Below are 14,051 nucleotides of genomic sequence, written 5' to 3'. Positions count from 1 at the left end.
TTAAATTTTTTTCTTTTGTAGGGGGACAGTCTCACTATATTGACCAGGCTGACTGATTTTGAACTCCTGGGCTCAAGCGATCTTCCCACCTTAGACTCCCAAATTGTTGGGATTACAGGTGTGAGCCACCACACCCAGCCACAAAGGCCTTTTTCTGCCTTCTCAGCTATCTCCATCTGCTGGCCCAACTTTGGTATTAAAAAATTCTGTTGGCCAGGTGTGGTGGCTCAAGCCTGTAATCCTAGCACTTTGGGAGGCTGAGGTGGGCGGATCACCTGAGGTCAGAAGTTCAAGACCAGCCTGGCCAATGTGGTTAAACCCCATCTCTACTAAAAAATAAAAAAATTAGCCGGGCGTGGTGGCAGACGCCTGTAATCCCAGCCACTGGGGAGGCTAAGACAGGAGAACTACTTGAACACAGGAGGTGGAGGTTGAAGTGAGCCAAGATCGTGCCATTGCACTCCAGGCTGAGCGACAGAGAAAGACTCCATCTCAAAAAAAAAAAGGGTGGGCGCAGTGGCTCATGCCTGTAATCCCAGCACTTTGGGAGGCCGAGACGGGTGGATCACGAGGTCAGGAGTTCGAGACCAGACTGGCCAACATAGTGAAACCCCATCTCTACTAAAAACACAAAAATTATCCATGCGTGGTGACAGATAGTTGTAATCTCAGCTACTCGGGAGCCTGTGGCAGGAGAATCGCTTGAACCTGGAAGGTGGAGGTTGGGGTGAGCCAAGATGGCGCCACTGCACTCCAGCCTGGGCAACAGAACCAGACTCCGTCTCAAAAAAAAAAAAAAAAAAAAAAAAGCCAGGCCTAGTGGCTCATTGCCTGTAATCCCAGCACTTTGGGAGGCCGAGGCGGGCGGATCACCTGAGGTCAGGAGTTCGAAACCAGCCTGGCCAACATGGTGAAACACCATCTCTTCTAAAAATATAAAAATTAGCTGGGCGTGGTGGCACTCACCTGTAATCCCAGCTACTCGGGAGGCTGAGGCAGGAGAATCGCTTAAACCCAGGAGGCGGAGACTGCAGTGAGCTGAGATGGTGCCACTGCACTCCAGCCTGGACAACAAAGCGAGACTCCATCTCAAAAAAAAAAAAAAAAATTCTGTTGACATTTTTTTTTTTTTTGAGACAAAGAGTCTTGCACTGTCACCTGGGCTGGAGTGCAATGGTGCGATCTCAGTTCACTGCAACATCCTCCTCCCAGGTTCACGAGATTCTCCTGCCTCAGCTTCCCGAGCAGCTAGGATACAGGCATACACCATCACACCTGGCTAATTTTTTGTATTTTTAGTAGAGATGGGGTTTTATTATGTTGGTCAGACTGGTCTCGAACTCCTGACCTCATGATCCGCCTGCCTCGGCCTCCCAAAATGGTGGGATTACAGGCGTGAGCCACCGCGCCCAGCGACATTTTCATCATCCTTTATAAGGGAAATAAATCCCTCAGGTCCAAACAAGGGGCTCTGGGTGGCCGGGGTGGAAAGTGGAGGACAGGGCCTCATTTAGCAGCCCCAGCTGCTCCAGTCAGGAGACAGACTAGAAAGAAAATAAGGAAATAAATGAATGAACAAAAAAGAATGAATGAAAAACAGGTATCCACGTTGGGGAGCTACAGACGTTAACTTTCAACCTGCCAGAAAAGCTATTTATGTGGAGTCTTGGCCATGCCCCAGGAAGTTACAGACGGGAGTTTGTTCAGACCTCCTTGGCTCAGCTCTCTAGGGCTCGAGTAGACGTGGTCTCGGTGAGACTGCAGGGCTTACTGTGAAAGTGGCTCCTACCCGCAGGTGTAACCTTCTGAGGGCCCACTCACCACACCACGATCGCCCAGGTCCAAAGCATCCCAGGTGAAGCCCTGGGGCAGGGTGTAGGGCTCCTGGCGGATATTGTCCTTGTCAGGCTCCACGGGGCCATGGGTGTTCACCACTTCGCCTGAAAGAAGAGCACAGCTGTGAGCCTCACCCTTTGCCCCCTCGGGGCAGTAAAGGGCTCAGCTCAAAACTCAACCAGAGCAAATTCCTCCTGTCCCTAGGAGCCCTCCATCTGAAGAACTTTCTGTGCTTGGCAATTGCAAACCATCTTTCCAGCTACCCTTAGCCCCTAACTGAGGGCCAATTCATGGCAAAACCTCAGGACAATCACTGGGATCCAAGGTGGTTCGTGTTTTGGAAATCCATTTAAATCTCCCTTGGGTCACTGAATGACAAACATTTATCTTTAGTAATTTGGCTTCCTGCCTCCTGGTTGGTGTAAAGAGTGCTGTCAGGGCCCTGGCCCAGGCCCGTCAGTCTGGATGGGTTTGTAAGGAGTCACAACAAGCCTGCTTTTGTGTCAACAGCAACAACAATGTACTGGGCCCATTTCTGAACCAGATGATGGCTTCTAGGCGCCAGGCTCAATCGTGGCCCTGCCAGCCTTGGCTTTCAGCAGCGTGAGCCAGTTAACTGCTACTGCCAACTCAGGCCCTCAGTGTTTAGAGTCCTCCAAGTGCCTTTGGGCTGAATCACCAACTCTACACAGTGCTGCCGGGAAGTCACCCTGACACAACATCCCCTCCCTGAGCAGGATAGGCCCCTCCTCCGTGGGAGCGTGTGGGGAAGTGCTCCAAAGACACAGCCCTCATTCCTATCCAGAGCTCAATCGGACTCATAAATGCTGAGAGATTCACCACTGAATTCTGGCCCTTGGGATGATTTCAGTTCTACAACGGGCTCACTCATGTTTACATTGCGAAGAATGCAATGTTTAGTGCATTTTGGAAAATGGAGTCTTCAAAAGGGACCAACCCAGTAACAGTGTTCCTAGCAAAGGGCTCTGTATAGACTAGGCACTCAATTCATGCTTTTACTGACTTTCAGACTCCTGATCCCAAATATTTTCTTTTTCTTTTCTTTTGAGACAGAGTCTCATTCTGTCGCCCAGGTTGGAGTACAGTGGTGTGATCTTGGCTCACTGCAACCTTCACCTCTCCAGTTCAAGCGATTCTCCTGCCTCAGCCTCCCAAGTGGCTGGAATTACAGGTGTCTGCCACCACACTGGCTAATTTTGGTGTTGTTTTTTTTTTTAGTAGAGATGGAGTTTCACCATGTTGGCCAGGCTGGTTTCAAACCCCTGGCCTCAAGTGATCCACCTGCCTCGGCCTCCCAAAGTCCAAACATTTCATTCTAACATGTAATAGGAAGCTCTAGACCTTCCCAGAATGATAATCTGTGGGGCAAGTGTGGTGGAAAGGGCTGCATCAGGCTGCAGCACACGACACCACCGCTGGCACTGATCATCTCACCCTCTTCCATCAGACACATTACTGAGCGCCAACCATGCACCAGTGACTCAGTGACCATGCCAGCCCCTAGTGTACAGCAGGAAAAAGGACCAAGTCCTTGTCCTCATGAGACGTACCATCTTCTGAGGAAATAGTAAATAAATGAGTCATTATCCACGTGCTGCGGGTCAGGATCTGGAAAGTGCAGGGACACACAGCAGGGAAGCAGCCTGCTCTGTTGGTAATCAGGCTTCCCAACAGGTTTGCTTAGGAGACAGGTCATATTTTTCTTCCCTAGTTAGGAAACTCATGACTGGTGAGATGGGGTCTTGCTCTGTTGCCCAGACTGCAATGCAGTGGCGTAACCTTGGTTCACTACAGCCTCAACCTCCTAGGCCCAAACGATCCTCCCATCTCAGCCTCTTGAGTGGTTGGGACTACAGGCATGTGCCACTACGCCTGGCTAATTTTATTTTTCGTAGAGATGAGGTCTCACTGTTGCCCAGGCTAGTCTCGAGCTCCTAGACTCAAGTGATCCTCCTGCCTTGGCCTCCCAAAATGCTGGGATTATAGCATAAGCCACGGCGCCCAGCCAAAACCCACCATTTGATTATTCATTAAGTAGCTCTTGTGAATTTGTTTAAGTCAATCCGCTTCCAACTGACAGCTATGTATATTAAAAAAACATTTTTGAGCCTACAAAGCTGAGGGCCAGACCCTCTAGTCTTATCTAGGTGCTAATTTCCCAACTTGTATTGAATTTATACCTTTTCCTATACACTTCAGAACCTTCTTTTTTTCCCCCTAAATTATTTCCATGGCCAAGAATACTGATGGTCTTCCCTACTGTACTAAAATAACTTCAAGGCTAAATCTTCTCATTTAGGCTGGCTGGCTACTAGGTCCTACATGCAACAGGCACTTCCATTCACTCACTCCTTCACCAAGTGTTCACTGAATACTAGAATGTGCCAGTTCTGTGGCAGGGGCTGGCGAATGAAACAGACACAGGTCCTTACCATCATGGACACCAAAGAGACGAGCAAGGAGGTACGTGCCAACCGGCATGGCGAGGGCCAGTAAGAATGAAGTACAGGGTACTATGGGACGTGTGTGTGTGTGTGTGTGTGTGTGTGTGTGTGTGTGTGTGTGTGTGTGTGAGGAAAGACCTCTCAGAGGAAATATCTAAAGACAAGACCTCAAGGATAATTAGGAATCAGCCAGGCTGCGGGTGGACTATGTGGGGCAGGGTGGGTGTGAAAAAGTAGAGCTACAGGAAACACTGAGAAGGGAGCAGCCACTTTTACTAGACTCCCACTGTGGAGTGCCCTCAATGCCAAGAAGCAGCCCAAGGCTCCTGTGCTGTCCTCGATCTGGTGCCAGCATCATGGCCTCTGCTTGTCCTGCTCTGTGGGGAGCAGCCTGCCTTCTCCCTTACAATGGCCTTTGAGTACCTCCTGCTGAGCAGGGGTGGAAGGCTGCTCTGCAGAGCACAGCAAGAATGCAGCCGATTCTCTCAAGGCCAACATGAACCAATAAATGACTAAGGATGACACTTCGAACTTGCTTTAAAAGAATCTGGAAGTTTAAAGAAAACCCTGAGCTTTCAATGGGTTTCTTTCTGCACACTCTTCCCTCAAAATTCTTTGAGAATGTCTGAGATGTGGAAAACACTAAACCAAACAAAGGCCAGGGAGAGGAAAGAGAGGGGAAGCTTCTCTCTGGGACCCACGGAAACCAGGTGAGTGCACATCCTCCCTTTGATAGTTACTTTTTAAAACAGAGTGGCCACACTGCATTCCACTGACCAAAGACAGAAAAGGATACTGCTTCCATTGACATGAGCGGGAAAGGGGTGACTTTAAAAAGAAGAATGACATGATCTGAAGCGGGGGATCAAAAGTTCATCTGCGGCTCTTACAGTATATACAGACTAAAACACTTCTGCTAAGAAGGCCTTTCATTTTTATTTATTTATTTTTTAATCTTTGAGACAGGGACTCGCTCTGTCACCCAGGCTAGAGTGCAGTGGCATGATCATGGCTCACTACAGCCTCGACCTCCAGGACTCAAACGATCCTCCCACCTCAGTCTCCTAAGAAACTGGGACCGCAGGCATGTGCTACCATGTCTGGCTAATTTTTAAATTTTTTTGTAGAGACGAGGTCTTTCCCTGTTGTCCAGGCTGGTCTTCAGCTACTGGGCTCAAGCAATCCTCCTGCCTTGGCCTCCCAAAGTGCTGGGATTACAGGCATTGAGCCACCACACCTGGCCTAAGAAGGCCTTTCCATGGTAAAACTAGGATAATTTTAAGCTTCTAAAGAATTGCAGGTCTCAGTCAGGTGCAGTGGCTCACGCCTATAATCCCAGCACTTTGGGAGGCTAAGATAGGAGGACAGCTTGAGCTTAGGAGTTTGAGACCAGCCTGGGCAACATAGTGAAACCATGTCTCCACAAAAAATTTAAAAATTAGCCAGGCATGGTGGCAGGCACCTGTAGTCCCAGCTACTCAGGAGGCTAAGGTGGGAGGATTGCTTGAGCTCAGGAGATCAAGGCTGCAGTGAGCCATGATCATGCCACTGCACTCCAGCCTCGGCAACAGAGCGAGATCCTGTCTCATGAAAATAAAAGAGAGGGCCAGGCGCGGTGGCTCATGCCTGTAATCTTAGCATTTTGGGAGGCCGAGGCAGGTGGATCACGAGGTCAGGAGTTCAAGACCAGCCTGGCCAAGATGGTGAAACCCCATCTCTACTAAAAATACAAAAATTAGCCGGGCGTGGTGGCGGGCGCCTGTAATCCCAGCTACTCGGGAGGCTGAGGCAGAGAATTGCTTGAACCTGCAGAGGTTGCAGTGAGCCGAGATCACGCCACTGCACTCCAGCCTGGGCGACAGAGTGAGACTCTGTCTCATAAATAAATAAATAAATAAATGAATAAATGAATAAGAGAGACTTATAGGTTTCTTTAGTGGAATACCATCTAATTAAAACTCTCCCAAGAAGGTGGAGAGTACTGTAAAAACACAGTGCAGCTAATATGCACGAGATTTATAATCATTAGTTCTCCAATTAAGTGAAAAAAAAATTAGGGCAAGAAGCTGTAGGTACCACCACCCCTGAGAAAACTCAGAACTAGGGTGACGCCTCAGCCATGCAGGCTAACACGCCTGCCAAGGTGGCACTTTCTACAGGCTGACACAAACAAAGGAATGTAACTGGGGCTTGACTGACCCTGGACCTCAAAGGCAGACTAGTCAGATGCTCAGGGTGACCGCTCTTCCATAGAGTCCAACACCACGCACTGCACAGAAGGCAAAGCCAGGAGAAATAAAACCAGACCTTGTTCCTCCTTCCTCAAAGTGTCAGGGCCCGTATGAGCAACTGTGTGGTTTTCTCTTGAGCTTTCTGAGAACTAAACTGAAGCACTTTCTACATTTACAGGTGAAAGGAAAACAAAGTATTGCTGGGCTGAAGAGGAACAGAAGCAAATTAATCCCAGCTGCCTCTTTTTTTTTTTTTTTTAAATTTATTTTTGAGACGCATTCTTGCTCTGCTGCCCAGGCTGGAGTGCAGTGGTGCGAGCTCAGCTCACTGCAACCTCCGTCTCCCAGGTTCAAGCGATTCTCCCACCTCAGACTCTCAAGTAGCTGGGATCGCAGGCCCGTGCCACCACACCCAGCTAGTTTTTGTATTTTTAGTAGAGACGAGGTTTTACCATGTTGGCCAGGCTGGTCTCAAACTCCTGACCTCAGGTGATCCGCCCGCCTCGGCCTCCCAAAGTGCTGGGATTACAGGCGTGAGCTACCGCGCCTGGCCTCAATCTGCCTCTTTACCAGGTGCCACTATTTGTGAAGAATGTAGCAAGGTTACTCATTTGCAAATTCCTCAGGAAAAATAAAATCAAACCAAAACTCCAAAATGCCATCTGAAAACAGAGCCAAGATATATGGCAGCCACCACACAACACCTCATCAGGGATTTCATTCAGAGGTGAGATGTGTGGCTCTCTGCATCCTTCCTGCTCCTCAGCGAGAAACTGGTCACTGGGACCCCACCCTGTGGCCCAAAGCCTTGCTGGAGGGCTTAGCCAGTGGGCCTGGGACCTGGCCGATGAGGGCAGCCAAACACACACGGTGATGGGGGAATCAGCACCCCTCTTGTCCACCTGGGCAGTGCTCTGCTCTCCCTCACCTGCGGGGATGCACCTCCTCAGCTTGCGTCAATTGTGACCAAGCTTCTAAGAACTGCATCCACTCTAGAGCAGAGCTTCTCAAACTTTCAAAGTGGACACAAATCCTCTGGCAGTTCTGATTCTGCAGCTTTGGGGTGGGGCCTGACAAACTGCATTTCTACTAGCAATTAGGCAATGCCCATCCTGCAGGTCTGCAGGCCTCATGGAGTAGCTGCTCCCAACCTCTGCAGCAGACAAATCTCCTTGGGCACAGCTGCCTTCCTCCCCTCACCAGTCTTTGGCCCTACCCTGTCTGGCCCTGCCCCACCCTCCTCCTCTGCACCGAACATACTAGTGAAGTCTCGTTGTGTTTCGGGAGGGGAGCAGTAATGTGGACAAGCTGAAAGTCATTCAACATACTTACTTTCCCAGTCACAAAGAAAACAGGAACTAGGCCACCAGTGGGTCCAGAATCATGATACAACCACTTCAGAAACTTTGTCAGCTGAGTCCTGAAGTTAGCTATCAAGGGTGGCTTGGCTCAGTCTTGGCAGGCACGCCTAACAGGATCCAGTCCCTTCCAGAATCCTTTTAGACATTCTGCCTATTCCACCCCTTTAGCAGTTCATTATAGCTTTTTTACGGGGTGCTAATGAAATCTATATATGGTATTCCTGTTGTTGAACCATCACTGCTAAGCAAAATCTCAAACCACTTTGCATTTAGTAAGCATGCATTGGCTAGGAGACAAAGGGGAAGAGGCTGGGGACTTTGCCCATTCCAGGAATAAACATGTGCCCAGACAAACAAGACAAACTCTCTATAAACCTAAGTGGAAAAAAGACCTCTGGGCAGACATTCCCACTCTCATGTGCCAATAGTTTTGTTTTTTTTGTTGTTGTTGTTTTTTTGGTTTGTTTTTTGAGTTGGGGGTCTCACTCCTGTTGCACAGGCTGGAGTGCGGTGGCGTGATCTCAGCTCACTGCCGCCTTGACCTCCCAGGTTCAGGTGATCTTCCCACCTCAGCCTCCTGAGTAGCTGGGACTACAGGTGCATGTCACTATGCCTGGTTATTTTTTTTTTTTAATTTTTTTTTTTATTTTTGTACTTTTTGTGGAAACAAAGTCTCACTATGTTGCCCAGGCTGGTCTCGAACTTTTGGGCTCAAACAATCCTCCCGCCTCGGCCTCCCAAAGTGCTGAGATTATAGGTGTGAGCCACTGCTGTTGGCAAGAATCATTATTTGTTCTCAAGGTGTGCTGCTATAAAATGGTAAGGTCTCTGAATGATAGTCTTTGTGCTGCATTTTTAAGAACCACCCTCTGAAAACAACTACCAAGGAACTACAGGACTCTACTGCCCTCCCTACAGTAATTCAGCATGAAACCCTCATGAAGGCACAGCTGAGGCAGATCCCTCGCCCCTGACCTGGCAAAGAAAGCAAGCATATACATACCCAGCTTGGGGACGGGCTGCGTATCCCAGAACTGGTAGCTTCGCTTGCTAGCCTCCTCCATGGTTTTGGCAGGTCCCTGACCCACTGAGAACAGCTCAATGGCCTTCTGTATTTCCTGGATCCTCTCTGCTGGCAAAGAGTTCATCTGGACAAGACAAAGTTGGGGAGAGAAAAGGCCCATTATGTTAGTAAGACTTTTGATTAATTATGAGTTCAAGAGTTAGGGGAGGCTGGGTGCAGTGGCTCATGCCTGTAATCCCAGCACTTTGGGAGGCCAAGGTGGGCAGATCACTTGAGGTTAGGAGTTCGAGACCCACCTGACCAACATGGTGAAACCCTGTCTCTATTAAAAATACAAAAATTAGCCAGGCGTGGTGGTGGGCACCTGTAATCCCAGCTATTTTGGGAGGCTGAGGCAGGAGAATCACTTGAACCTGGGAGGCGAAGGATGCAGTGAACCGAGATGGCGTCATTGCACTCCAGCCTGGGCAACAAAGCTAGACTCTGTCTCAAAAAAAAAAAAAAGAGTGCTGGGCACAGTGGCTCATGCCTGTAATCCCAGCACTTTGGGAGGCCGAGGGAGGTGGATTGCCTGAGCTCAGGAGTTCAAGACCAGCCTGGGCAACACGGTGAAACCCTGTCTCTACTAAAATACAAAAAATTAGCCAGGCATGGCAGCGTGTCCCTGTAATCCCAGCTACTCAGGAGGCCGAGACAGGAGAATTGTTTGAACCTGGGAGGCAGATGTTGCAGTGAGCCAAGATCGCACCACTGCACTCCAGCCTGGGTGACAGAGCAAGACTCCATCTCAAAAAAAAAAAAAAAAGAGTTAAGGGGTACAACTCAAAGAAGGGGTTTGGTTCCTCTGTCGTAATGCCAGAGGTCATTACAACCGGAGAAAAAGTGGTTGACAATGAGCTATATGATGGGCGGGTGCTGCCCGCAGGGTTTCTCCCCTTATTAGTCTTATGTTGTTTGATGACAAAAGTAATACATGCTCAATGTAAATTTCAAACAATGCAGAAATGTGTAAGACACATAGAAAGTAAACACCCAACAATCCCATCCCCCAAATATAATCCTTGTCATCAATAGTCTTCACTTGGGAAGGTGAGAAGAGGCAAACATAATTCCAGACTTTTCTGCATGCAAGTTCCAAATGCACACACACACTTTTCAAAAACTAAAATTCGATCATATAATATTATCGTACAAACTGCTCTTTAAAGACTGTCTTAGAGACCTTTCCAGGTGAAAACACATGGACCTACCCATTCTACCAACTAAGTCCACTGTATGTATGGACCACAGTATATTTAGCCAGCCCCCTACTCATGGGCATTTTGGTGATTTTGTTCTTCAGTAATACAACAATGTTGCAGTGAATTTCTTTTTTTTTTTTGAGACAGGTTCTCGCTCTGTTGCCCAGGCTGGAGTGCAGTGGCACAATCATGGCTCATTGCAGCTTCAACCTCATGGGCTGAAGGGATTCTCCCACTTCAGCCTCTTGAGTAGCTGGGACTATAGGTATGTGCCACCAGGCCCAGATAATTTTTTTGTTTGTTTTTTTGTTGAGACGGGGTCTCACTATGTTGCCTGGGCTGGCCTCGAACTCCTGGGCTCAAGCGAACTGCCCACCTCGGCCTCCCAAAATGCTGGGATTACAGGCCACCACACCCAGCATAAATTTTCTTATACATCTATTTTTACCCACTGGGATATATATTTCTGTAGGATTAAGTTAAGAAAGAGGCTTGCTAGGTCAAAAGGTATGCACTTTTGAAATTATTTATCATCAATTTGCTCTCTAAAAAGAGACTATCAGTAATCCAATGAACAGTGTATGAGAGTAGCTCCAGACCCTCACCATTAGATTTACCAAGCCTCAGCTGAGCTTGGTGGCTCACACCTGTAATCCCAGCACTTTGGGAGGCTGAGGTGGGAGGACTGCTTAAGCCCAGGAGTTCAAGTCCAGCCTGGGAAATATAGTGAGACCCCGTTCCTATTTAAAAAAAAAAAAAAAAAAAAAAAGTGGCCAGGCACGGTGGCTCACGTCTGTAATCCCAGCACTTTGGGAGGTCGAGGTGGGTGGATCACAAGGTCAGGAGATCGAGACCATCCTGACTAACACGGTGAAAACCCATCTCTACTAAAAATACAAAAAATTAGCTGGCATGGTCTCGGGCACCTGTAGTCCGAGCTACTCGGGAGGCTGAGGCAGGAGAATGGCGCGAACCCAGGAGGCGGAGCTGGCAGTGAGCCGAGATTGCGCCACTGCACTCTAGCCTGGGCTACAGAGCGAGACTCCGTCTCACAAAAAAAAAAAAAAAATTTACCAAGCCTTAATCTATGCCAATCTAAGAGAAAAAATTACCGCTTTAATGGTCATTTCTTCCATTATGACTTTAACTATCTCATTATTCACTGATTAAACATTTTTTCTTTCTGAACTGCCTATTCATTCAATTATTTTAAACTAATACATATGTTGCAAATATTGTCCCAGATTGTTGTTTATCTTTTGACTTCTACAAAGTTTTAAATTTGTCAATTTCTGTTTTATGGCTTCTGGGTCCTATGTCAGACTTAGGTTAATAAAAATACATACATTTTCTTCTAATATTTTTCTTCTAATATTTTCTATTTTTCACTTAGATTATAAAGGAAAGAAAGAATATGAACCAATATGTTCATATTGCTTAGGCCTCGGAGGTGGCATTTTAATTTTCTTCCCCTTGCAGTTTATTAAATAAATTCTCGGCCACGTGTGATGGCTCACTCCTGTAATCTCAGCAATTTAGGAGGCCATGGCAGGCAGATCTCTTGAGCCTGAGTTAGAGATCAACCTGAGTAACGTAGGGAGACCCCGTGTCTACAGATAATAAAAAAATTAGCCGGGTGTCGTGGTGCACACCTGAAGTCCTGGCTACTCAGGAGGCTGAGGTAGGAAGATTGCTTGAGCCCAGGAGGTTGAGGCTGCGGTCAGCCATGTTCGTACTTCTGCACTCCAACCTGAATGACAAGAGTCTCAAAAATAAATTAAATAAATAAAAAGGGAAGACTCCCACCTACCTTGTAGGGATGGTGATGGTTTGGAGCTAATTTAAACGAAGTGCAACATGGTATTAAATAATAATGGTATTTTTTTCATAGTGAGTTTTATATTGGAAATACTAAAAAATTACTTGAAGTCATGTCTCAATAAGGTAGTAGATTCAAGTTGAGGCATAACATTTGAGGCATAAAGCAAAGTGTGGGTATATTGGAATGAGTATGGATTTTTGCAAGGCTTATAAACTGTTTCAGAGGCTGTTCTTTTATTTAAAATTTAAAAACAAATTTTTTTTTTTGAGACAGAGTCTTGCCCTGTCGCCCAGGCTGAAGTGCAATGGCGCGATCTCAGCTCACTGCAACCTCCGCCTCCTGGGTTCAAGTGATTCTCCTGTCTCAGCCTCCTGAGTAGCTGAGATTATAGGTGCTTGCCATCACGCCCAGCTAATTTTTTTTTTTGTATCTTTAGTAGAGGCGGGGTTTCACCATGTTGGCCAGGTTTGTCTCAAATTCCTGACCTCATGATCCACCCGCCTTGGCCTCCCAAAGTGCTGAGATTACAAGCGTGAGCCACCATGCCTGGCCACTTAATTTTTATTTTTTGAGACAGAGTCTCACTCTGTTGCCCAGGCTGGAGTGCAGTGGCGTGATCTCAGCTCACTTCAACCTCTGCCTCCTGGGTTCAAGCGATTCTCCTGCCTTGGCCTCCCGAGTAGCTGGGATTACAGGCGCCTGCCACCATGCCCAGCTAAATTTTTATATTTTTAGTAGAGACAGGGTTTTACCATGTTGGCCAGGGTGGTCTTGAACTCCTGACCTCAGGTGATCCACCCACCTTGGCCTCCCAAAGTGCTGGGATTACAGGCATGAGCCACCGCGCCTGGTCTCAGAGGCAGTTTTAAAAGGTGAATTATGAATATGTTTGAGTTGTCCCCCTGCCCCTGTCAGCCTACTTTGAAGAAGACAACATTTACCTGCAATTGTTTTATTTTGTAATGTTGTTTTATTTACGAAACAAAACAATCCTTACCCATATCTCTGGGTTTCATGCCAGTGCATCACTCTCGGGCTGTAAGCCTTAAGCCAGTGGTTCTCATGGAGTAGAACTCAGAAAGACTCTGTGGGACTCATGGCTTTCATTATAATGACTATGGCCTTAAGAGAATGTTTGCAAATATATAAAGGTCTTAAGAAGAGGTCTTTGGCTGAACGCAGTGGCTCACGCTTGTAATCCCAGCACTTTGGGAGGCTAGGGCAGGAGGATTGCTTGAGCCCAGGAGTTCAAGACCCAGCTTGGGTAACATAGTGAGACTCCATCTTTACAAAAAATTAAAAAAAAAAAAATTGGACAGGTGTGGTGGCATGCACCTGCAATCCCAGCTACTTGGGAGGCTGAGGCAGGAGGATCACTTGAGCCCAGGAGTGGAGGTTGCAGTGAGCTATAATCATGCACTGCACTCTAGCCTGGGCAACAGAGTAAGACTCTGTCTCAAAAAGAAAGGGGGGGGCCTTTCACTGTCAGAGCGGTGGGGACTTAAGACAGAGAACCACTGCTCTAGGCGCCAGGGGCTGTCACACGTAGCTCCCCAGGGCACTGGCACAGCAGCACATGCAGTATGCACCTGTCCATTCTGATGGGCACCATGCTTGGGAGTCAGTGTCTGACCCGCTGTATCTTTTAGGGTACTGACAGCAGTTTCATCACCTAGGTCTAGGGCAGCAGAGGACAGCACTGGGATCCAACTCTTCCATCTTGAAGTAATACCAGTGGAGAACGTCAATCCAAGTTGTTCCTATACATTCACCTCAAAACTCTCTCATGTGAAAAAGTGACTCAGTCACAAAAAACAGAACCTCCTTGTTACCTTCACAGGCTGATCCTGGGCTGAATCTGTCTCACTGCCTTTTTCTTTCTTCTTTTTTTGTTTCTTTTTCTTCTTTTTGGCTCCAGTGTCATTGGCTGGACTCAAACCACTGTAACAAAAAGTAAATACTAATGCAAGGTTTAAAAAAAAATCTGTTTTGTGCTACCCCTGACAAAGAGCTTTCTGTGGAGCCAGACCTTTCTTAATCAAGCCTGTTGGCTTCAGAATCAGGCTGAAGA

General features: G+C 47.5%; 1 protein-coding gene across 1 annotated transcript in view; it reads right to left on the bottom strand.

Annotated features, from left to right (window-relative positions):
- Window positions 1-14,051, bottom strand: part of NMT1 (N-myristoyltransferase 1) — a 45,240-nt gene that overhangs the window by 9,708 nt on the left and 21,481 nt on the right. The window contains exons 2-4 of the mRNA XM_055257712.2: window positions 13,813-13,921; window positions 8,897-9,041; window positions 1,822-1,940 (exon numbers count right to left, since the gene is read on the bottom strand). Coding sequence (XP_055113687.1) covers window positions 1,822-1,940; window positions 8,897-9,041; window positions 13,813-13,921 — 373 coding nt within the window. The remainder of the gene's footprint in view (window positions 1-1,821; window positions 1,941-8,896; window positions 9,042-13,812; window positions 13,922-14,051) is intronic.

Source organism: Symphalangus syndactylus, chromosome 20 (genome assembly GCF_028878055.3).
Source record: "Symphalangus syndactylus isolate Jambi chromosome 20, NHGRI_mSymSyn1-v2.1_pri, whole genome shotgun sequence".
NCBI classification, from domain to species: Eukaryota; Metazoa; Chordata; class Mammalia; order Primates; family Hylobatidae; genus Symphalangus; species Symphalangus syndactylus.
The sequence above is the reverse complement of the archived record's forward strand: the minus strand, read 5'-3'. Positions and strand labels throughout refer to the sequence as shown.